Source organism: Diceros bicornis, chromosome 5 (genome assembly GCF_020826845.1).
Source record: "Diceros bicornis minor isolate mBicDic1 chromosome 5, mDicBic1.mat.cur, whole genome shotgun sequence".
NCBI classification, from domain to species: Eukaryota; Metazoa; Chordata; class Mammalia; order Perissodactyla; family Rhinocerotidae; genus Diceros; species Diceros bicornis.
The window spans coordinates 23,122,867-23,146,378 of NC_080744.1; the positions used below are offsets into that span (position 1 = coordinate 23,122,867).

General features: G+C 43.6%; 1 protein-coding gene across 1 annotated transcript; it reads left to right on the plus strand.

The window, feature by feature from the left end:
• Positions 1-19,016: 19,016 nt before the first annotated feature.
• LOC131405708 (mast cell protease 8-like) lies at positions 19,017-22,142 on the plus strand. The gene is made up of 5 exons (XM_058540808.1): positions 19,017-19,126; positions 20,326-20,476; positions 20,839-20,974; positions 21,204-21,458; positions 21,898-22,142. The coding sequence occupies exons 1-5, from the start codon at positions 19,072-19,074 to the stop codon at positions 22,057-22,059; spliced, it is 759 nt and encodes a 252-aa protein (XP_058396791.1). The 5' UTR covers positions 19,017-19,071; the 3' UTR covers positions 22,060-22,142.
• The last annotated feature ends 1,370 nt before the right edge of the window (positions 22,143-23,512 follow it).

Below are 23,512 nucleotides of genomic sequence, written 5' to 3' on the forward strand. Positions count from 1 at the left end.
TGTACTCCTGATCCTTCTGCCTAGCACAGTTAGAGATGTTCCTCCATTTCAGCCCAAGAACTTTCTAGACCTCAGCTCCCATCCTAAAACTAGACTAACAAATCCAAAGCTGCATAGACACTCAACAAGGATGGCCAGAAGGAAGGATGTTCACTAAAATGTTTCGTAAGTGTGAGCCTCTCTTATAATCTGGAAAGTGGGTGGCTCATAGAAAGGCATTTGGCAAAGGATGTGAAACAAAAAAAGACAAGTAAGTAAAATCCCTCACTCCAACTCGGGAAAGGGCAGCTCAGAGGAACCAGCTGCAATAGTGGGAGTTATGCTTGGACCCAGCTTAAGAACAAGTTACATTTCTTGGTGCCCTCCACCCCCTCACCCCTGCCCAGCAGAGGAGTACAGTTGATCTCAAAAGGGGCTGGATGACTGCACCCTGGGGTCCCCTGTTGCCTTGGCTCTGCCACACGCCTGAGCAGCCCATTTTCAATCCCACGTCCCCCTGTCTTCCCAGGGCCTCAGCTCCTCCACACAGTGCCCTTCTCCATCCCTGTGGCCTTGAATCCCACTGGCAGTATCCCCACCAAACCTCAGCCTAAAGCTGAGTGATGGCTCCAGTCCACATGCAAGGACTGAGTCTAAACGCTGACCATTATAAAAGGACAATCTTCTCCTCCCAAAAATGATCCTCCCTGGGCCTTAGAAATTTCTTTCCTCTCTAAGCCACCGCCATCACCAAGACCCCAACAATGCAGCAGAGAGAGGAGCAGGTCAGTGGAAGGGGAGTAAATCCAGGGGGCCATGCCGTGGGCACTAAGTCTCCCGTTTCCGGGGCCTCTCTCTCCAGTGGGGGCAGGCTTCTTCCGTAGATCTGCGGCTTAGGAGGCTCAGATGCTCCTTCCATGGCCCTCAGCCTCACTCGGGTCCCAGTCTCAGCCTTGCTCTGGGCCTAGCACTGAGCTCAGGCAACCTTCCTCCCTGGCTGATGGTAGCATACTAGCCCCTGTTTTCTATCCGACTGCCCTGGCCAACAGTTCCATTCTCTCCAGCTCACCCTGTTTCGAGCCAGCCTCTCTCTCATCTCCCCAACAGAGTTCCCAAAGCCCTGTGTGAATTCTCCTCTATTGCTTCCTCGTCATACCTGAGCTGCCAGCCCACCTGATGCCTATCAGAATAGCCAGTATCCATTTCCCACCTGAGCAGAGACAGTTCAGGCCTTCCATTCACCCAGCATCCCCCTGGACCTCAGCCACCAAGGCCTGTGGAGTCACTCAGCAGCCTCAGCCCCTTTCAGCCTGACCTGACTTTCCCTGCTGGCAACCTGGGTTATGGCAGCTTTGTGAGCCTCAAGGCTCCAGAGCTGTTGGGCTGGAAAGTATCACTTTGCCATCCATCAATAGATCAATTGTTGTTCTCTCTCCCTGGGCCAGGCACATAACAGGCTCTGTCCTTGACATTGGGACACTTACATGAGGGGAAATTTCCTCTAAATTACCTTGGTTCCTCTCCTTCCACCAGGCAGGTCAGTTTGGTGGATGGATCTGTATTTGGAGCCCATAGGACATCTTGTCTTGAAAATAATTAGATTTTCTGTGTTTTATCTGTATTGCACATTACAGTCTCACATGGGTGTCTTTCTGATTCCAGAAGGGCAGTGTGAAATCGGAAGGGACTTGGAGACCCACAGGTCCTGAGGTTCCCAATCTGTGCTCAGCAGAGTCTATGTCTAGAGGGGAGAGCCGGAGGGAGGAGGAAACCGGGGCAGCATTATCTTGTTTGTTTACATGTAGAAGGCATGAATCTCAGTCCACAAACCCACAAAATGCCACATTTCAAGTGCAAGACCCTTCACTGTGACCCAGACGACCTTCTTTTAGGATCTTGTATCCTTCAAACAGCCTCACCAGTAAGTCGGCTGTGACAGAACACAACAAATTCACGAGAGCTAGACAAACACTGACAACTGGGACCAATATCGAAAAGAGAAGCAACTTCATTGCAAAGAATATAAAATGAATCACATGACTATGAAAAGCAAAATCCAGGACATTGAGAAATAAGGTGAAAATCAAACAAAAGTTTATTTTTCACACGCTACTGTCCATCTGCCAAGTCCCTGGGGCTCAGAGCACTGGCAGAAGCACAGGTGAGAGAAGACCTGAATGCATGTGTGGAGTTGAGCAAGTGAACGATAGAGGGTGAGTGATCCAGGGGACAATTTCGGGTCACAGTAGCACAGCAGTAAGAAAAGGACATTCTTTCTTTCTATTTTTTTGAGGAAGATTGGCCCTGCACTAATATCTGTTGCCAATCTTCCTCTTTTTCATTTTTCTCCCCAAAGTCCCAGTACACAGTTGTGTATCATAGTCATAGGGTTCTAACTCTTTCATGTGGGACGCCGCCTCAGCATGGCTTGACCAGTGGTGAGTAGGTCCCCGCCCAGGATCTAAACCCGTGACTGAGTGGCTGCTGAAGCGGAGCGTGGGCAGTCAAACACTATGCCACCGGGCAGGCCCTCCTAAGAGGGCCGTAGGAGAAGCCTCTTAGGAGAAGCCGTCACACTAAAGAAATAGTGACCCCAGAGACTCCACCATGAGGAGCTCCACGGAGACCCAGGGTGTAAGCCAGAGCCAGCGAGAGAGGGGCCAAAGACATCCGCCACCAGGGGTCCAGGTGTGTGGCCTCGAGGGACAGTGCCTGGTGGGTCAGTTCCCCTCACACCTGATAGGAGCACTTGACATAGTATGATGCACATTAGGAAGAAAAACTGTTACCTTATAATGGCTGTAGTGTCAGGAAGACTGGGCTGCTCTTGATGGGACCTGTTTCCTTAAAATGGTGTCCTCCAAGTCAGTTTACATCTGATTCTCTCTCTCGATCCAGTGATTTTTATTTCTAGAACTGATTCCTACATGAGGTCTAAAGTGTGTGTGTGTGCGTGTGTGTGTGTGTGTGTGTTATTCATAAAGATTTCATCACACCATTATTTAATAATAGACCCCAAATTGGAATCAGTATTAATGTCCAAAATAGGAAAAGGGTAAAATATGGCACAAGCACATTATAGATTCTTCAGCCCTTCACATCGACATTATCCACGGCTCTAGAAAACTAAGCTAAGAACATTAATGGGCAAGATATTTTAAAAGACTAATAAACATTTGGAAAAAGTTAAAACTCACTAATTAATCAATGCAAATAAAATATTAATAATTTTTTGCTTGTCTGATTGGGGAGGATTTACAAAAATGATAATACTGAGATTTAGTATAGACATTGAGAAAATGGCATTTTCTCATCTTGTATACAAAGGTCCTAAAAAAAAGGAGGAAATGGTTCTGTGACCTAGTCATCAACCACACGGAGAAAAGTGGCCAAGGTTATTCCTTATAGATTTGTTACACAAGTCAAATCATACAAACAACACCAATATTGAGCACTAATTTGAGGATGAGCTTTTAAAAAGTTACACATGACTGAACACTATGGAAACTTAAAGTTATGAGATAGAATTACATTTGGTGACACGGAAGAATGTTCACCAGGTAGCTTTATGTCAAAAGCAGGTTACAGAGCAGTATATACTCAATCAAATTTTTGCTCATACACATAGTTTTCTTTTAGGCATTTTTTCTTCCCCATTTTCCTATTTTTTCTACAAATTTTATGTATTATTTACATAACTTAAATACCTATTTATTAAATATGAATGAGATTCTAAAACGAGATTCAATAATAGATTTTTAATAAAATCTATTAGTTTATGTTGAATAATTTAAACTATAGGATTCAAAACTAAATATATTGTGATCACACTTATATAAAAATATACACAGAAAAATCATAAGTGGATATCCATTGGTTATCAGTGGTCAGTTTGCTGGTAGAATTAAGGCTGACACTTTCTTCTTTCTAGTTTTTAATTTATTCAACATTTTAAATTTTATAATTATTAAAATAATTTTATTTTAAAATATATTCCGTGTCAGAAAAAAGTAGACTTCAGTAAGTTGGTCCATGTCTTAATGAAGATAATCCTAACTGTTCTAACTGATAAATTTTAGCATTTCAGAGACTGACACAGCAGAAGTTGATTTCTTGCTCACACACGGTCCAAGATGAGTTTCCTGGTGAGCAGTGCCCCCTCTTACTCTCAAGTGTCCCGGTTTGGACAATAATTACAGGGTCAGCCCATGATTAAGGGACCAGGCTCAGTCTCCTAAAGATGGATCCGTGTTCCCCGGGTTCCTCGGCCTCAAACCCTGGAAGGGGAAGAGCCTTTCTTACTATATCACCTCTCTTACTCTCTATAAATGGGTGTAATTGTGACTGGTGCCTGCCATACATCTGAGCTGGCAGGGAATTTAACCTTATTAGCCATTCTTGGGACTAATTTCACATTAAAGTCATGTCATAGTTTCAGGGTCTGAAACATGGCCCAGGTCCGGTGGCTTGGGAGCCTCCTCTCTGGTCACATGTCATCAGTACGGTTGGTTCACTGCTGACACATTGCTCTCTCTGTGCAGTCTCCTCCTACTCCGGGGCTCTCTGCAGATTCATGCCCATTAGGTGACTTCCTCTGGAAGGCGCAATGGGAGGGTAAGTCCAATAGAGGGCTTCATCGGAGCATCAGCAGCTATTTCACGGGCAGAAAATGCAGACTGGAAATAAGACATTGTGATGGAGAAAACAGACTAGTAAAAGGGAGAGAAGGGGAGGGAGACATCTCCAATCTTATTATCCCACAGTCATATGACCTATATGTCATAAGTAGGACTCCTTCTCCAGGCGTGAAAGGAAGGGACAAAAGGAGAAAGAGAACACGCCCTTTGAAAAATCCCTCCTAGAAACCCTACTCAGTGACTTTCATGGACTAGAATTCTGTCACATGTAAACACCTATGTGTAAAGGAGTCTGGGAGGGTGAATATGTTTAGCTGGGTACACTACCGCTCTGAGCGGAATTAGGGTTCTTCAGCGAGGAAGAAGGGAAGATAGATACAGGGCAAGCAACTAGCAATTTCAGACACAAAACATATCCTCTGTTTTAACAGTGAGGACACTAAGTATCACAGCCTTCTCCACAATCATGCACCAGGAAAAGGGGCTGCTTGGAGGGTTGTTTATAAAACTCATCTCTTAAGGCAGACGAGTGTAGACTCTGGAGTGAAATTGTGGACATCAGATTTGCAAACTAATGTAATGGGACACAGCTAGAGCTTAGAGCAGTAAGAGATGTTCTGATGTGGTTGTTTTGTCACCAGGGAGGAGACTCATGCAACTAGACCTGAGGTTGTGACAGGAGGAAATCTGCCCACCCCACCCCACCAAGTCCTTGGTGGTGACAGCTGTCATTTTGCTTCTTCACCACAGTGTCCTAAACATCTACAGTCTCATGGTGTCTCCCCAGTCAATGATCAGAAGCCTGCTCTGGGACCACAAGGAGGGTTTTCTTATTGGGTTAGGGGTGTGGGGCAGAAATCTCTTTGGATTACCTGCCTGGGCAGAGTCGGGTGTCCACACTTGGACTGCAGCAGGAGCATCCTCCCTCAGGATCTCAGGAAGTAGGTCCAAGCAGTGGCAAGTTTCCATGACCCTCAGACCCATCACCTCGGCACCTTCTCCTTCTCTCCTTGACCTGCTGCTTCTCCTTCCTGGTCTGGCCACCCCTGGGGGCCCAGTGAGCTATAAAAGCTTCCTTCTGAGACTTTTCTCTCCTAATCTAACTTCGAAAGCTGCTCAAGGATACTTCTGACACAAGAAAATCACTCAAGACTGCTCTCTCTCACCACCACCCCCAGGAGATGCAGGAGATCCGTCCTTGTCCTGAGATCAGGGCAGCTCTAGGGGAGCAGAAGACAGTCACCATGGGGGTAGAGCAGAGAAGGTTCAAGGGGGCTTGTCATTCACAAGGATACATGGGATATACTTAGTTTTCCCACAAGGAACTTTGACTTGGATAAAGATCTTCCAGGTAGTGCTTAAGTGTGCTCACTCTACAGCCAGACAGCTGAAGTGTGAATCCTGGTTCCACTACCACCTAAAGGCACAACCTTGGAAAAGTTCCTTAACCTGGCTGTGCCTCAGGTTAGTCAACTGTAAATTAGTGATAATAATTCTACAACCTCATGGGATGTTATGGGAATGAATGAATTCATATAAAGCACTCGAAGCAGTACCTGATGCAGAATAGGAGCTCGATAAACATCATCTGCTCATCATTGTCCCATTCCTACTGCACGGGGGCCTCAAAGCTCACAGCTATCACCACACTGGGGTGCTGATCTCCCCAGGGCTTCTCTCAGAAGACAATGCTGGACTGGACCTTAAATCAAGAGGGAGAGTTTGTTTGCTCTGGAAAGTAATCCTCCCAATCCATGAACCCACGTCTCTTCTTCATGCACTCACCCACACTCCACGCACAATGTCACATACACAATCTCAATTGAGGTGTGAGAGAAAATGGAGAAAAGGAAGAGAAAAAGAGAAGATTCAGAGGAAACAGAGAAAAACAGGAGAAAAATAGAAAAGAAAGGATATCATTTTCATTTCTTCAGGATCACATTGCAGGTGAGATGATGGTTGTCTTCTTTTTTCTCCTCTCTTTTCTCCATCTTGTTCTACCTTAAAAAGATGTCGATTTTCTCTCAGATGGATATCGCTGATTAATGCTGTATTTATTTTCTACTACTGTGTAACAAATTACCACAAATTGAGCAACTTAAAATAGGACCAATTTATTATCTCACAGTTCTATACATCAGAAGTCTGGGCAGGTTCAACTGGGCTCTCTGCCCAGGGTCTCTGAAGGCCAAAAGCAAGGTGTCAGCCAAGCTGGGCTCTCTTCTGGAGGCTCTGGGGGAGAATCAGCTGCCAAGCTTATTCAAGAGGTTGATAGGACTCAGGTCCTGGTGGTTGTAGGACTGAGGGCCCCGTCTCCTTGCTGGCTACCATCAGAAGGCAGCTTTCAGCTTCCAGAGATTGACCTCAATCCTGCCACATGGCCCCCTCAATCTTTAATCCAAAAATGGCACTTCAAGTCCTCTTCATGCTTGAGATTTCTATGACTTCATCTTCTGTAACCACCTGGAGAAAACTCTCCACTTTTGAAGGGCTCATGTGATTAGGTTGGGCCTACCTGGATCACCTCCCTTTTGTCATATAACCTAACATAATCAATATAATATCTTATTATATTCACAGACTCCAAACACAGAGGGGAGGAGATTGTAGAGGGGTGAGGGACACTGGGGGTCATTTTAGGATTCTGCCTACGACAAATGCCATAAACTTCCAAAGTGACATTGAGAAATCTTTTAAGTGAACTTAAGGAGAAAAATGGGGCAAGGACAGTTCAGGGTCACCTGAAGAGTTTCATTTAGGATATATTCCCCCTAGGACATTAGGCCTTCTCTGTATCAGGTTCAAAATCACCTCAAGGGCTCAAATGCTCAGGACACACAAACATCAACCCAATTAGAAGGCACATAGGCCTTGATAGAAGCAAGAGCAGGCTCCTGAGCAGACAGAACTCTGAGCAGGCCCAGGGGGACATAAGACAATGCTTACCTGGTTCTGACCTGGGAGGTCATGACATAGCAGCCCCAGGCCTTAGAGATCATGAGATATCAGTAGAAGGTCAGGACATTCAATAGATATTCAATGGCTTAAGAAAAGCAGTATTTTCTTCTCCTTGGGCTTATCTAAGAAAATTGAAGACTGGCTCAGCCCCCAATGTGAAGGAAAATTCCAAGCTAGTGGGAGGCAAAAAGGAGGAATTTAATAATGAGAGAAGAGACTGAGCCTAGTGATCTGAGATGGTCAACGGAGTGTACAAGCTTAGTCATTATCCTCCAGTTGGAGGGGCCCAAGGGAAGGGTCGGTTCTCAAACACACCAGAACATAGAGATGTTAGTGGGTCACATTGCAAACATCAGCTGATTCATTCATTTATTATAACAATCTATAAAACAGATATCAGCTAACTGCCTTCTTCTAACTCAGACAGCACATTGTGATAATTTTCTGACAGAAGGAAGTAAACGATCTTGAGGGAGGGAGGAGATCAGCCAGAGGAGCAGGGCTTTCCAGGAAGGCTGCCCAGGGCAGGGGCTGCTCCACATGCCAAGTGTTTTCCCTCAGAGGTGGAAGGAAAGCGAGAACTCAGGGGCCCCAGCCTCTCCCTGCTTGTGTAGCTTCTGCTGTCTCCCTGTTCCTCCCTGTATTTTTCTCCCCCTGTTGTCTTTATTGTCAGAAGTAAATAAAGGAAGAAAATCAAGAGCTGTGGTTCCCAGCCAGTGCAGTGGCTCAGGTGTAGAAACCACGGGGAAGTCCGGACTCTAAGCTAAACTGCGAGCAGTCAGGGTTGTGGCAACAGTGAGGGGAACAGAAGTGAGCTGGTCGTTCTTTGTTTTGTCTGTTTTCAAACTTGAAAAAAATGGTTTATCGTAACCAGCCTTCTGAAACTATTTTATTATTCATTATTTAAAAAATTAATTGTATTTTTTTTTTTAAATACGTGGAGGGTGCAAAATTTAGGTTCCAAAAGCATAAAGAAGTAAAAATACTCCTCTCACCTCTGACTCCTAGTCATCCTGTTACCCTCTCTGGAAGAAACAAATCAATGATATATTTTTGAGATTTCTCCATGTCAATACATGGGAGTAGAGTTCATTCATTTTAATGAATGCATAACATTCCAATGTATGCAAATAACACAATTTATTTATCTCTTCTTAGGAAATTTAGGTTCTTTCCAATTTTTGCTACTAGATAAAGGTTGCAATGAGCATTCTTTGACACGAATCTCTCTAGGGATATTAGGGTGCATCCTTACAGTGGAATGGCTGCTTTAGAGAGTGTGTGTACCTTCACTTGTCTTGGAAATTGCTCAGTTGCTTCACAAAGTTACTGTTCCTGTTAACGCTCCCAACAATACAGAGTATTGTAAGGCTTCATCATTTTTGTCAATCTACTAGGTGTGAAATGGCAAGCCATAGTGGTTTTTATTACCACTTCCCTTCATCTTCTCAAATAGTTATTAGCCATTTGAGTTTGCTCTTCTGCAAATTGTCTGTCATATACCTTTCATGTTTATATTTGATTGTTTTCTTTAACGATTTTAAAGGCTTCTTTATAGATTCTAGGTGCCAATTTTTGAATAGATCACTATAAATATCATCTCCCAATCCAAAGTTGTTTTTTGTGCTATGATGTTACCTTCGGTTAAACAGAGAGTTAAATTATCAAAGACTCCAATTTATTCATTTCTGTCTATTGCCTTTGAATTGCGCATATTTCATGGAAAATAGTAGAAATTAATTTTGGGCAAAATTTCTCATTATTTCTCATAATGCTCAGGCACTCCAGAACCTCTGGGCATGTGGTCGTGAACCGGGTGGACAGTTAGCCATTGATGATTAAGCAGCTAGTAACTATGGGGAATTGGAATTGGCCATCGCAAAATATGTCTCTGCTTGAAAGACACTTTGGCCTCTACCCCCACTAACTAACCGAAGGAGTTTTGGATGAGAGGCCTGCACCCAGAACAGGCTGTTACCATAGACATCTCTGGGTATCTAGGAGGGTCCTTGCTAAGCCCATTCTTAGTTCTGGTTACCCTTTATAAGAGACATTTGCATTTGTAAAGGAAATCTCCATTTGTAAAGGTATCTTGTTCCCTGTACCAGGAAGAAGGGGGGATAGCCTTTCCTAGAAATTTATCAGAAGGGAAGGCAAGGACTTAAATCTGCATGATAAACTTACCCATTGTTAACTGTGCTGTTCAGGCAATGCTATCTGACTCCCACTAAGTTCCTATAGGTAACATCCCCCTGGAACCTCCGGTCATCATGGTAATGGGTGTTTGAGTTATTTTTTTCAGGAATTGAAACTCTTGTCCACTTCAGGCCAGATTGAGACCACCAACCCATCAACTGGGCCCACACAGACATGTGTTGGATAAGCAACCTTTTGATGGCAAGAGGCTAGAACCCCACCCTCAGGGCATGCTAATGCTGCCATTCTGTGAGCATGTGTCCTATGAAGAGGCATGAAGCCTGACTACACTTGCGCAGATCATCCATAACCTCATCTCTCCTCACCTCCAATCATTTCAGACCACGTTGCCCCCTACCCCATAAATATCCCTGAGTCCCTATTTTGGGGGAAGTGGATTTGAGATTCAGTCTCCCGTGTCCACACTGGCTGCCTTGTGAGTAATAAACCCTCTCTCTCTGCCATCTCCTGGTCTTGATGATTGGCTTTCTGGGCAGCAGGCAAAAATGGACCTGGAGCGGTAACAGTCACCTCAAGATAATTCCTTGAACATATCAGAGAACACTTTCCATCTTCAACTGTACGTTTGCATCACTGGTAGATATGACCTCCTCAGGAAGGTCTTTCCTACTCTAGAAAAGGGCAGGGTACCCTGTCATATTCTCTTGTATTTTTTTTTCCTTCAGAGCACTTGCCACCATTCATAATCATATACAAGTGTGTACTTGGCTAATGCACACCTCACACCTCAAGATTAGAATCTAAATCTGTCAGGGCCACCCTCTGACTCCCAGTGCTTCATAGAATCCACACACGGAGACAGTACCTAATGCATCTTTTTGAATGAAAGAACTGCCCATGCTTGGACATTCCATCTCCATCTGTATTGTATAAACCCTTCCCTTAGGGACAGTTTCTCCAGTGGTCCTATGAGTTGGCTTTCCCACATCAGCTCAAACAACAGAAAGGCTCACAATTTGTAGGAATTTGCATGTCTATCTTCGATCTAAGGCCCACAGTGGTCTTCTCTTTTTGAGGTTCCCACAGTGGCTACAGTGACTGTGAAAAGTCAATGGCTCTTTTGACACAGTGAACCCTAGAAGGGTGATTTGTGGTGACAGTAGTCAAGTTTGTGGATTATTGGCTAATCAAAATGAGCTCTCACCCTCCAAGCATTTTGCATTTGTCTATGACACACTTTCAAGGGATTATTTTATTTTTATTAAATTTAAAGCAATGAAAGGAGTTTCAAGGTTATAGTATGACTGATTAGGCCACACTGGAATGTCTACCTTCCATCTGGATGCCATGGCACAGGGTTATCGCATACGGACCCCACTCACAGTGCTCCCATTGTCTGCTTGTCACAGGTTTTCCTGAGTCTATCATATACCCTCCTCCCCTCGGTCAGGCTAAAGTTTGGATTGAAAGTGAGAAGTCACATGAGAACATTGATGTGGAGGATCAGGTATGGGGTGTATAGTCATTTTATGTAACGAAGGAAAAACAAGGATGGAAATCAAATAGGAAGGAGGGAGTTAGGTGGAATTCCTGAATACGAATATTCTTTCTTCATATAAAAAGTCAACACTGAGGTGACATAGTTGGTCTTCACTTCTAGAAAGTCATATTCCTAGAAATGAAACTTCATCTCTGAAGGTGGTGATACACAAGAAGGAGGCTGCACATCACGCAATCTAAAAGTAATCTAAAAACAGCAAAGAAGATGAGATCAAATGCCAGAAATGAAATAATCTATAGAGAGACAGAAAAAGTCAGAGACGGAGTTTTGCTATTGTTGTTGTTTTTGGTGCAGAGGATTAGCCTTGAGCTAACATCTGTTGCCCATCTTCCTCCTTTTGCTGGGGAAAATCAGCCCTGGACCAACATCCTTGCCCGCTTCCTCTACATTATATGTGGGACACCTACCACAGCATCACCTGATAAGCGGTGCACAGGTCTGTGCCTGGGATGCGAACCTGTGAACCCCTGGCCACAGAAGCAGAGCCCGCTTCTGTGGCAGAGTGGCAAACCCAGCCACTATGCAACCAGGCCAGCCCTGGTTGGAGTTTTTGTTGCACGGGTTGAGAAAAATGCAAAAATGTTCTAACTTTTGACAACTAGTCAGTTCTAACGGATTCCTCCAAGCCTGATTCTCTGGAGATCCCAAGAAGCTCCTGGAAAGTCTTTCCCTTTTCTATCACTGATTCTTCAACAGTTTTCTGAGGACCTACCAAATATTTATACACTGTCAGTTTATTTCTCACTACCTTCTCCTGACTGCTCCACGTCCACACCACGCCTTACAGTCCGGATCTTCTCTATTTGCATCAGGTCTCATCCTCCCCATCCTTCCTTGACAACATTAAATAAAGCTCTACATGTGCACTGTCCCCAAGGCTATTTTTGAGCACGCCATGATGCAGCGTTCGCCCAAATACGGGAAGGACATCAGAGTCAGAGCATGAGGCCCAGGGACTCGGGATTACAGGGAGGAAAAGAGCCAGCAGGGCTAAACCCTCCCCTTCTCTGCCCAGCCCTGCTTCCTCCCTCCATCTACTCCTCACATTCTCCCCCTTTAATCTCCTTAGACTCTCTGAAAAGATCCCCCTTTGGATCATTTCCAGACTCCAGCCTGCCCAAGGGAAAGGGCCAGGAGGAGAACACCAGGATCACACACCTCGTGCAAAGCAGCCTGGAGGGAAGGGCTTTCTCGCATTCTTGCAGGAAGGATGGAAACCTCAGTTATTTTACTAGAGGGGGGGTTGATTTAATGGTTTCTGTAGGTTTTACAGATACTGTTTATTAGATTAAGGAAATGTCTCTCCATTTTGGACTGATAAAAGCTTATCTTTGTTCTCATGTGTGGGTGTTGATTTTTATCAAATGCCTTTCTGTCTATTTAGATAATGATATTTCTCTTAGATCTCTTCATGTGGTAAATTACATTAATTGATCTTTTTAAGGTTAAATGATATCTGCACTCTTAGTTTAAACCTAACTTGCCTGTGATGTGTTAACCTTTTTCTCTATTGTTGGACTAGTTTTGAGAGTTGATAATTTGTGTAGGGTTTTTGTGTCTATGAATCAGTGAAGGGGAGGAAGACTATCCTCTACTCACTCTGGGTTCCTCTGGCTGCGCTACAAATTAAATTGACATGAGACCGAGTAGCAGGAGAAAATTAAAGCTTTATGACGTGTTATTTGTGTCAAGGTTATGCCAGCCTTATAAAAGGAGACAGTAGTCTTCCTTGTTTTTTCTTTTCTGGAGGCGTTTGTAGATTAAAAGTTTTCATTCCTTGAATTTTGGTAGATATTAACACTGAAGCTGTCTAGGTCAGTTCTCCACGTGGAAAATTTTTGTTTGCTGATGCAATTTCTTTGATAGCTCAGTCTTAACTAAGTTTGCAATTTCTTCTTGAGTAGGTATTAGGCTGATATTTCTCTTTTGTCTAAAATTTCAAATTTGTTAGCATGAATTTTTTAATAAAATTGTTGACTTTCTTTTAATGGTCTGAAACTTTGTAAAAATATTGCCTTTTGAGTTTCTGAACTTAAATTTTTGCACTTCTTTTTTTAATGGTTAGGTTTCTACAGAAGTTTGTCAATTTTATCAGCCTTTTCAAATAATTAATATGTGCTTTAATAAACCTCGTTTGTTTGCATACTAGTTCATTAACTCCTGATGCTACTTTTATTTCTTCCTCCCCCTTCATTGAATTAATTCACTTTTTAATTTCTAACTTCTTGGGATATATGATCAGCTCAGTAATTTCAGATTTTGTAATAGTTGAGTTTTAAGACTATAAAGTTTTGTCTGCTGGCTTTAGCTGCTTTTGACAATTTTTAATAAGTACTGTTATTGTTATTATTCAATTCACAACATTTTCTGTTTCTTTTTAAATTTTATGTTAACATATAGGTTATTTAAAAGTGTATTTCTTTTTTGCTAATATGATGAGGCTTTTTCTAGTCACTTTCATTTTATTGATTTATAGTTTAATTATGTTGTGGCCACAAAACATTCCAAAGATTTACATTTATAGTGTCTCAAGATTCACTTTATGGCCCAACATATGATCAATTTTGGCCATTGTTTTGTGTGTACTTTATTTTATTTTATTTATTTATTTATTTATTTTGTGAGGAAGATCAGCCCTGAGCTAACATCCCCGCTAATCCTCCTCTTTTTGCTGAGGAAGACCGGCTCTGAGCTAACATCTATTGCCAATCCTCCTCCTTTTTTTTTTTCCCCCAAAGCCCCAGTAGATAGTTGTACATCATAGTTGCACATCCTTCTAGTTGCTGTATGTGGGACGTGGCCTCAGCATGGCCGGAGAAGCAGTGTGTCGGTGTGCGCCCGGGGTTCCGAACCCGGGCCACCAGTAGCGGAGCACGAGCACTTAACCGCTAAGCCACAGGGCGGCCCTGGGTGTACTTTAAAAACATTAACATGGGGTGCAATGTTCTAAATATCTCCATTAGATCCAGTTTGTTCACTGTTCTGTTTAAATCATATATATCCATGTGGAATTGGTTTTTTTTGGTCTACTTACTGTACTAATTCTTGAGATGATGGAAGGTTTATTCATCTCCTTGGAGTTCTTTCAATTTTCATTTTATTTATTTTCTGGCCATACAATTAGGTGCATTAAAATTTAAAATCATTTTGTCTTTCTGATGAATTGATCTTTTTATCATTATGAAATGATCCTATTTATCTTTACGGACATTTTTGAATTAAAGTCAATTTCATCTAGTATTAATACATCTATAACGCTTTTCTATGGTTACTATAAATATGGTATATCCATTTGCTTTCTCTTACTTTCAACTTTTTCTATGTGTCTATTGCACAGAGCACGTATTTATGTGCTGATATTCTTTGAATTTTAACTAGCACATTCAGGATGCTTACATTTAATATAGTTATTGATATATTTGCTTTTAAATATACTCTTACTTTACGCTTTGTATTTGTCCCAACTATTCTATGGGGTTTTTACCATCTTCTTTCTTATCTTTTCTTAGATTGTCTTTTTATCTTTCTTTTCTTCCCTTCTACTATTTGGAAGTTATGCACTGTTAATACAATTTTAGTAGTTACATAAAAGTACAAGATGTTTCCACAACTTATCAAAGATTAGATTTAATCAGTAGGTTTTACCATCCTCCCTGAAAATACAAGAAACACAAGACGTTTAATCTCATTTACCTTCTCCCCACATTTTTGCATTTTAATTCTACCCTGTTTTTGTAAGCGCCATTAGAAATTGTGATTGTTGGATGGACATTGAGGGTATAATGCAAAGTGAAATAAGTCAGAGGGAGAAGGTCAAATACCGTATGATTTCCTTCATTAAGTAGTAGATAATAACAACAATAAACAAACACATAGGGACAGAGATTGGATTGGTGGTTACCAGAGGGGAAGGGGGGAGGGAGGAGGGTGAAAGGGATAATTCGGTACATGTGTATGGTGATGGGTTGTAATTAGTATTTTGGTGGTGAACATGATGTAATCTATGCAGAAATAGAAGTACAATGATGTACACCAGAAATTTTTACAATGTTATAAACCAATAAAAAATAAATAAATAAAAGAAAAGAAAAGAAAAGAAATTGTGATTGTCATTTTAAATAAACAATGTTCATTTTTCATTAACAGTTTCTAATTAATAGACTAGTTTTGTTTGTTCTGTTTTATACTCTAATAATTTCTTCTGATATTTCTTCCACTTAATAATTTTCTTTTCTGTTGTCTTCAATCTGCAAGCAAATCCACCCACTTAATTTTTAATTTTGTTATTTCGTTTTTTATTTTTGGAAGTTCTGTCTAGTTCTTTATCCAGTCAGTAATGACACTTCATATTTTCCTGTTTCCTCCAGTTGCTTTTAAGTTTGTATTATAATATGTGCCAGATAATTCCAAAATCTCAAGTATGTACTTGCTCATCTGTCCTTACTAAGAGTCATTTCTGCTGGCTCTAGTTCATGGTGTCACATTTTCTTTTGTTCTTTGGTATTTTGATTATGTGCAGCTTGATACCTTTAAAAAGATTTTGCATGTGTGGTGGGTGGGGGCAGAGGGTGGCAGGCTTCCCAAGGCCTGGGCTAAATGTATCTTCTTCAGAGAGGATTTGCAATGGCTTCTGCCTGGCCCCTGGAGTCATTTCACCTCTAAACCTCCTGAAAATCAAGACCACTGCTGGAGACCCAATGAGACCCTAGGCTGTAAATCTTCAGGAAGGCTGTCCTGGGTCACAGCTTCTCAGAATCTGGTGGTTGTTCCCTTTTCTTTATTTTTCCTGCTTTGTTCAGCACCAAGGCTGTCTTCTCTCTTGGGGGTAGATTTGGTTCCACTTCACTATTATGCTAAGGGACAACCCGTGCACCCCAAATTGATCTGAGGAGAGTTTCTTACTTGACTCTCCATACTGGTTGGACCCAGGGCCTTGACTCTTATCCCTCTTGCCCCAAGAAATGGCCAAAATGGAAGGTCAAATTGTTTAGATGGCAAATCCCTTCAGGGCAAAGACAGTTTGGGTTGTCTTGACTTCTGCTTACCTTTCTGGGTTTCAGAATTAAATCTAAAATTTAACCTGACAGGCCCTCACTGTCTTGTCAGTTCGTCAATACTTTAAAAAGGTTTTTTTTTTCTCACTGTATTTTCCCTTAAATTTTTTCATTCAGAAGCTTGGTCCATATAACTTGGCTGCTATAACTAAAGATAGAGGTCAGGGTATTACTTCTGTATTTATTCAACCAACCTTGATTCGGTTTTTCTTGTGAGGGACATAATTAGAACTACTTTCCCTAGTCATGCCCTGTCATTTTGGCGGTTGTTCTTTACCTCACTAAAATCACAGAAAATAGTTCAGTGACTACAGTTTAGTGGGCTCCTGCCCTGGTCACATGTGAAAAGATGGTTTAATCTCAGTGAGCAATTTTGAAATGCATCACATGTTGGTTTTCTTCCGGGAAGGGTTCCTATAAAAAGCTAATCCTCTCTGGTCTGTAAACTCTTTCCTGACTTCAGGATACCATCCTCTTCGTGAATTTTAAAAATTCCCTTTTCTCTTTCTGGGAGAATCTTGTACCACTTAGAAAAATCGATGGGTATCCAAGGGGCTAACTCTACTTCACATCACCAATGTTTGATGGTTAGGCCAACGAGCAATGGTAAAGGGCAAGAGAAAGGCCTGAGAAACCACTAAGGGGAGTGTTCTGACCCAGTAGACGCGGGACCAAGGCTGGATCCAGGGAGTGGATGGAAATCCACCCACCCGCCCCTTGGTCCTCACCAGGAGGGGTTTAGCATCTTGTTCCTCTTCATAGATTGCTGGTACCTGATGGCAAACTTGGCACCATTTACCTGTGTAAAAGTAAGATCCTAGGATGAGAGAAACGTTGATGAAATGATATTGCACTGGGGTAATGACTGTGGCAAAGCAAGAACCTGAGAGTGCTTGATGGTCCAGGATCCTTAATACTTTCTTCTTTCCTTAGCAAGTTTCCCAGCAGCAAGGAGAAACAGTTAACAGTCACACCAAAGAGGGGCAGAAGGAGAGCAGAAAGTGGTAAATGCCTTCCCATACGATCTGGATCCACGAGAAGCCTGGGAGAATGGGGGCCTGAGCCATTAGTGGGGTGGACGTGTAGCTCACGCTGTGTCCCAATAGCTCAGAAGAAAATTATCGAACAGAAAAATGTGATAGCACAGCCAAATCTACAAGAAACCAGCTATGGAAAATGTGAAAACTCTCATGGTTCTATGTGACAAGATGCACTCAAATGATAAACACCTGCTTTGAACCAAAATTATATTCCATCTTTGATTTTCAATGCTTCCAGAAATTCATAGATATTATTTAATAGGTACTTAAAAATCCAACATGTTAACACACATTTATTTAATAAATTCCTTTGATATTGCTGAACATACTGGTTCAGATTTCCAGATTGAGGGTGGGGAGGAGGCGTAAGTCATCAAAGGTAGGAGAACAGTGATGGCCCCTATAAGCAACTGTCACGTCTGGGACAGAGAGTGAAAATGAGAAGATACTTGATATGTTCCACCTTCTGGGTAATGACTGATCCAACAGACGCAAGAGCAGCGTAAGCATTATGCCTGGTTTGAGATAAGATGTCAGAAGTCTTCTCATGTCTGTACTAAATTAAAAGAACAAAGAGAAGCAATCTAAACTGTCAGGTTGACTGCTTGTATTCTTAGTAGCATCACACCTTGAAACTTTCCCATCCAAAAGCTGACAACCCTCAAGCACCTGTGTACGGACAACTGTGAGAGCAACTATGCCAGCTTCCTCACCAGGGACAGGGAGCCTCGGGGAGAAGAACTTTTGCCTACATCATGGTCTTCACTGGGGCACCAGATTTCCTGGGCCAGGTGGCACAGGAGTGACCAAGGAAACTCAGAATGAGTGGCAAAGCTTTGTTTCTCCTCTTTCATTCTCTATCTGCATATCCCCAAAATAATTTTCCTACCAGAGTCTTTTAAACCTTTGAAATATCAAGAAGTTGAGAACAACATTAGCTTTATCAGGTGACCTGTGACCACACAGTGAACTCAAGTGCATTTGTCTGTCAAATCCCTCCTCCCAAACTCTCCTATTCTATCACTACCTTCACTCCCTAATACCCTCATCAATGTCCCATCTGCACTTCACCCCAGTCTCTGTTCCTTACTCCCATCCTCAACGGTTTGCAGCTGCCTGAAACTACCAAGAAGTTGATGAAGGACTAGGCTCTCGGCTAGTGTGTTTTAGCAGAAACTAGTGCTTGGTACTTTTGCATTTATACCAAAAAAAAAAAAAAGCAAAAAACCTTTTGGGATATCAAATAAATGGAGACCTACAAAGAGCAGGATTGGATAGATGCATATCATTTTAGGAAGCAGACAATTGCCTAATCACCAATTCAAGGCAAAGTAGGGTCATATTCAGGCTCTTGGAGGATCTCAGTTAGGGGAAGGGAACACCATTTCTGGCTAACGCCAAAGCCCCCAAAGCCCCTTCCTCACTCAAAGAGTCCAGGACTTTCTCCTGGTGAACATGGTCATTCTATCAACAGCCTAAGAATGTGGTTCTTGCAAAACCCTCAGCACACAGCCCTTTCTGTGTGAGGGGAAGGATACGACGAAAGCTCTTATCTTGACAATCAATAGAACTAGGAGGAAGTTGGTGGTCACTGAGTCTGCCCCTTCTTCCTTCACCTCTACAGCTGAGGAGCCTGTAAGGAGAAAGCACACACCTCTTCAGACCAGATCAGCCTTTCAGAGAAGATGCTGCTGCTTCTGTTCTTGCTGGCCAATCTCCTACCCTCCAGGGCTGAAGGAGGTAAGTGAACATGTCGATCCTCAGAGGCCTGGCTTATTCTAACACTGACACTTACATAACGTCTCAGTGAGGCGATCATTATGATCCTTCCTTGCCTCAGGCCACTCCCAGAAATTCACTGAACCCTAGATCTGTCGCTGGATATGCAGTATGGAGAAATAACAGAAAAGAAAGAGAGAACCCAAAGAGACCTGATGAGTCCTCTCTCTTCCATGGGTCACACTCTTGTCACCTGGAAAGTGATTTAATATTAGAATGGCATAGGATTCTGGCGGAGGGGAAAGTTGAAAATGGGGGATATAACCTCCCATTCTCCAAAGCTAAGAGTGGTTATCCATCCCAGGAGCTATCGTCTAAACCAAGAACAAAACAGCTATCTTATACTCTTTTCCTAGATGTCACCTTCTCCCTGTCCCCACTATTGAGCCACTCAGCTCCACCAGGGGATGGAGTACTGGGCAGATACCCAGTACTTAACTGAGCCATCAGTGTTCCCCCTTATTGCTCCCATGGGCCTAGTGGAGATGGGCTCCCACCCAGGCCCCCTCCTGCCCATTTCCTCATCTCACTCTGATTTCCCAGCCTTTGTATCTCCCTCTTGGTCCTGAGGGCTCATGCCTCAGAAAGTTAAATCTGTGCTGGAAGTCAGCTTGCATTAAGACTGCTCCTCCCTAGCTGCTGACCAAAGCAGATATAAGGACTATTCATTCCTGTACCTAACAAGCATTTGTGGGGTATGTACGATGTGCCTCACCCAGGATGGGGGAGAGAGAAGCCAGAGTGTTCTGCTCCATGAGCTCAAATGTTCAGGACCCAGACCAGACCCATCCTGTGAACAAGCAATACACCAGGGCATGAGAAAGTCAGCGACAAAGAAGCAACTTGGATAGGTCAGAGAGAGTAATTTCCAGGTCTTCTAGCACAGTCTCCTTAACTTGTATATGAAGTGTGTTGGCTCCAGAACAAGGGCTGAGCTCCTCAACTCCACAGGAGGAAACTGAGAGCAAAGCCAGGAGACAAGTCATGCTGCAAGCCCTCCATGCTGCCCACTGAAGTCTGCAGCCCCCTATCATTGTGTTGGGGCCCTGAAGACACTACAACCACCTCAGTTTCTGCACATCCCATAGGTTTAGGCCACCCAGCAGTGCCGGTCCCCTCTTTTTCTGAACACAGAGATCCAGGGAAATTTTCTCTTTCAGGGGAGATCAGATGGGGCAAAGAAGCCAGACCACATTCCCGGCCCTACATGGCATTTCTACGTTTCTACAATGACAAAGAAGTCAAGGTGAGATGTGGAGGGTTCCTGGTACGAGACAACTTCGTGCTGACAGCAGCTCACTGTAATGGAAGGTAAGCAGCACAAATGAGTCCTTGTCTTCCTGGGAACCTCTTGTAGCATCCCAGGACCCAGAACTCAGAAAGGCCCCTGAGCACACAGAGCCAATGACTAACCAGAGGAGCCATCTGATCTGCTCAGGCCTGGATAGAGTGAGGGATACAGGAATAGAGCATGTGGATGGAGAATTGGGTGGCAGGCAGGCTGCTGAAGAACCAGGCTGGGTCACTGCTGCACAGCAAAGAAAGGCCATGCTGTCCACCTTTCCCTTCCTCCCTATCTGACTCAGCTGCAGGTGTGTAGGCTGGAACTTCAACCTATGATTCTAAGACAGAGCGTAGATCCTGTGGCTTACTCAATCTTCCTTTCTTTACAGAAAAATGAGTGTCATCCTGGGTGCTCATAATATTGGAAAAATGGAAAGCAGCCAGCAGATCATTCCTGTACTCAAAGCCTTCCCTCACAAGGATTATAATAGTAATTCCAAGTTCAACGACATCATGCTACTGAAGGTACCATCTTGCTGACTTTCAGGTGCACACACACAGGTTACAAGACAGCACACAGCTCATTCAGGGTCTCAGTCCCCTCCTCTCCTCCAACCTGTCTGCTCTGCCTGGGTGAATGTAATAGAAGGGGGCTTGGGAGATGCTAGGCGGGGAGTACAGGAAACCTCACCCCTGGCTCTGAGCCCAGCTGGAGGGAGGGACCTGAACTGCCATCTCTCACCTTTCTGACCAGCTGCAAAAAAAGGCTCAACTCAACAGGGCTGTGAAGACCATCGCCCTGCCACGGAGGCAGGACTGGGTGAGGCCGGGGCAGGTGTGCAGCGTGGCAGGCTGGGGAAAACTGGCAAGTGGTAAAATGCCAAACAGACTCCGGGAGGTGGATCTGGAAGTTCAGGATGGACAGAAGTGCGAGAACCTCTTCAAAAACTACAACAACTCCATCCAGCTGTGTGTGGGGAATCCTAAGGACAAGAAGGCCACAGGAAGCGTAAGGAGACAAGCATCTTCCAGCCTTGCCCCAGGGACACAGTTATGCTGGGCTGACATGGCCAGGCCTTCTCCCACCCCACTGTCAGTGGTAGACTAGGGTCCACTCATGGGTAGAGGCATGCTGTTCCCAGCATGCGGGGCCCAGGCATCTCCCTCCAGCCAATCTCTTGGCCATTGTCCATTGGACAAGAAGATGAGGGCCTGGGACTGGGTTGAGGTTGAGAGAGGACATAGCCAGGACACAGGATTATGGTACAGGTAGATCACAGAGGATCCACCAACCCCCCTGACACTCAGAGCTGTGGTGAATAGTGACTACTCAGCACTACCCCTCTGAACAGCTGGGCCCTAAGAGGGGGGCGGGAGAGCACCAGGGAGAAGATCACAAGGGGGAGCCATAGGGGTCTGGCTGAGAGTTCACCCTTCTCTGTCCACAGGGGGACTCCGGAGGCCCCTTCGTGTGTAACAACGTGGCCCAGGGCATTGTTTCCATTGCAAAAACGAATGGGAAACCTCCACGTGTCTTCACCAGGATCTCAAGCTTTCTGCCCTGGATAAAAAGCACAATGAGATACTTCAGACTACAGGGACCAGACTGAGTTGCCCCCTAGATTGATCCATCCATCTTCTCTGGGGCAGAGGCCAGAACTGCACTAGGCAGAGTGAGGTGCAGGGGGGGCTGCCAAGAACTTAATAAACTTCTATCTCTAGAATAAAAATCACTGATTCCTCATTTATTCACCAAAACGTCCTACAGCCTATATCTTATTGAGTAAATTTTTCTTCTATTTTTCAACAATCTCTAAATCTTCTATATAAGAATGGATACAGAAAACAAAATTCATTTTTAAAACATCCACCTCAGAAAGGCTAGACTGGAAATAAGTGATTTGCTGAATATTTGCCATTGCTGAGTGTGCTTCAATTATGGGAAAATGTATGGTGGGTAGAAAAGCAATACATATTCATCATAGAAAGATAGTTAAGGGCAGAACATACCAATCAGAAAATTAAAATTCCCGAGAATTCCACCACCCAGAGATCATCATCATTAATGCTTAAACATGTTGCCTTCCCTTCTTTTTCTGTCTACTCATATGATGCTGTTGCTTTAACAGAATTTGGATTGGTCTGTTTAGAACTCATGTTGTTTTCATTTCCACTACTCTTTCATCTGTCGTCATGCTGGTGAGAGTGTTGGGATAATCTGTTTGCAAATGTTTGTGATTGTTAAGCCCAGGGACATCAGAGCCGTGGTTCACTGGACACTGGACAGAGAATACTTAGTGGATAGTAATTATTAGGATGATCAGCATCAATTTCCCCATCACCTGGCAACAGTAACCAGCATTTCTAGAGGGGAACCCCCTCCACCAAAAACAGGAACTATGATTTGGGTGGAACAGTCCCCTCCTCAGCTCCAGCAGTGCTAAATGACTCGAGCATAAACCAATCAGGACACTCAATTCTGATGGACACAATGATGGTTTGTTTTTGTCCAACGAATATAAAGTCCAGGACTTTTGTTCAAAATGGTGGGATAAGAGAAGCTCTCTTTGTCACAGAATATTTACATTTAAAGAGGGGATTCTAAATATTCCAAAGTACGAGGCTGGAGTTGTGGTCACAGAGGAAGGGGGGATACCACTAGGGGTGTTCGGGTGTGTCCAGTTCTACATGCCCCTAAGGCAGGGCCAGCCTTGTCTTGACATGAATACAGCCATGTTTTGCCGCTCCATTGACCTACAGCCACCAGCACAAAAAGAAATATAAAAGCTGCTTTCTGCGTGGTGGGAACTGGCCCTTCTCCCATGGAGATAGTTTCAATGTGTAAAAATTTCACTGCCTTTCAGGCGCCTCAGCCTGGGGCAGACTGGCCATCTGCACCAGGCTGAGACGATAAGCAAGGTAAACAATGCACGTACACAACTACTGGGCTGGGATGACAGCCAGGGCTGGGGGGCTCAGTGCACGCATGCCACTGATAACCATTTGTGCATGGGAACACTAGATGCTTGCTCTGAAAAAAGCTCTGTAACTGTTTACTCTGGA

What these genes read in the sequence shown, in the direction of transcription:
- LOC131405708 (XM_058540808.1), top strand. Translation starts at nt 19,072, where the DNA reads ATGCTGCTGCTTCTGTTCTTGCTGGCCAATCTCCTACCCTCCAGGGCT. An exon ending in ACCCTCCAGGGCTGAAGGAG is followed by an intron (nt 19,127 to 20,325) that starts GTAAGTGAACAT and finishes TTTCTCTTTCAG; the next exon opens with GGGAGATCAGATGGGGCAAA. An exon ending in ACAAGAAGGCCACAGGAAGC is followed by an intron (nt 21,459 to 21,897) that starts GTAAGGAGACAA and finishes CTCTGTCCACAG; the next exon opens with GGGGACTCCGGAGGCCCCTT.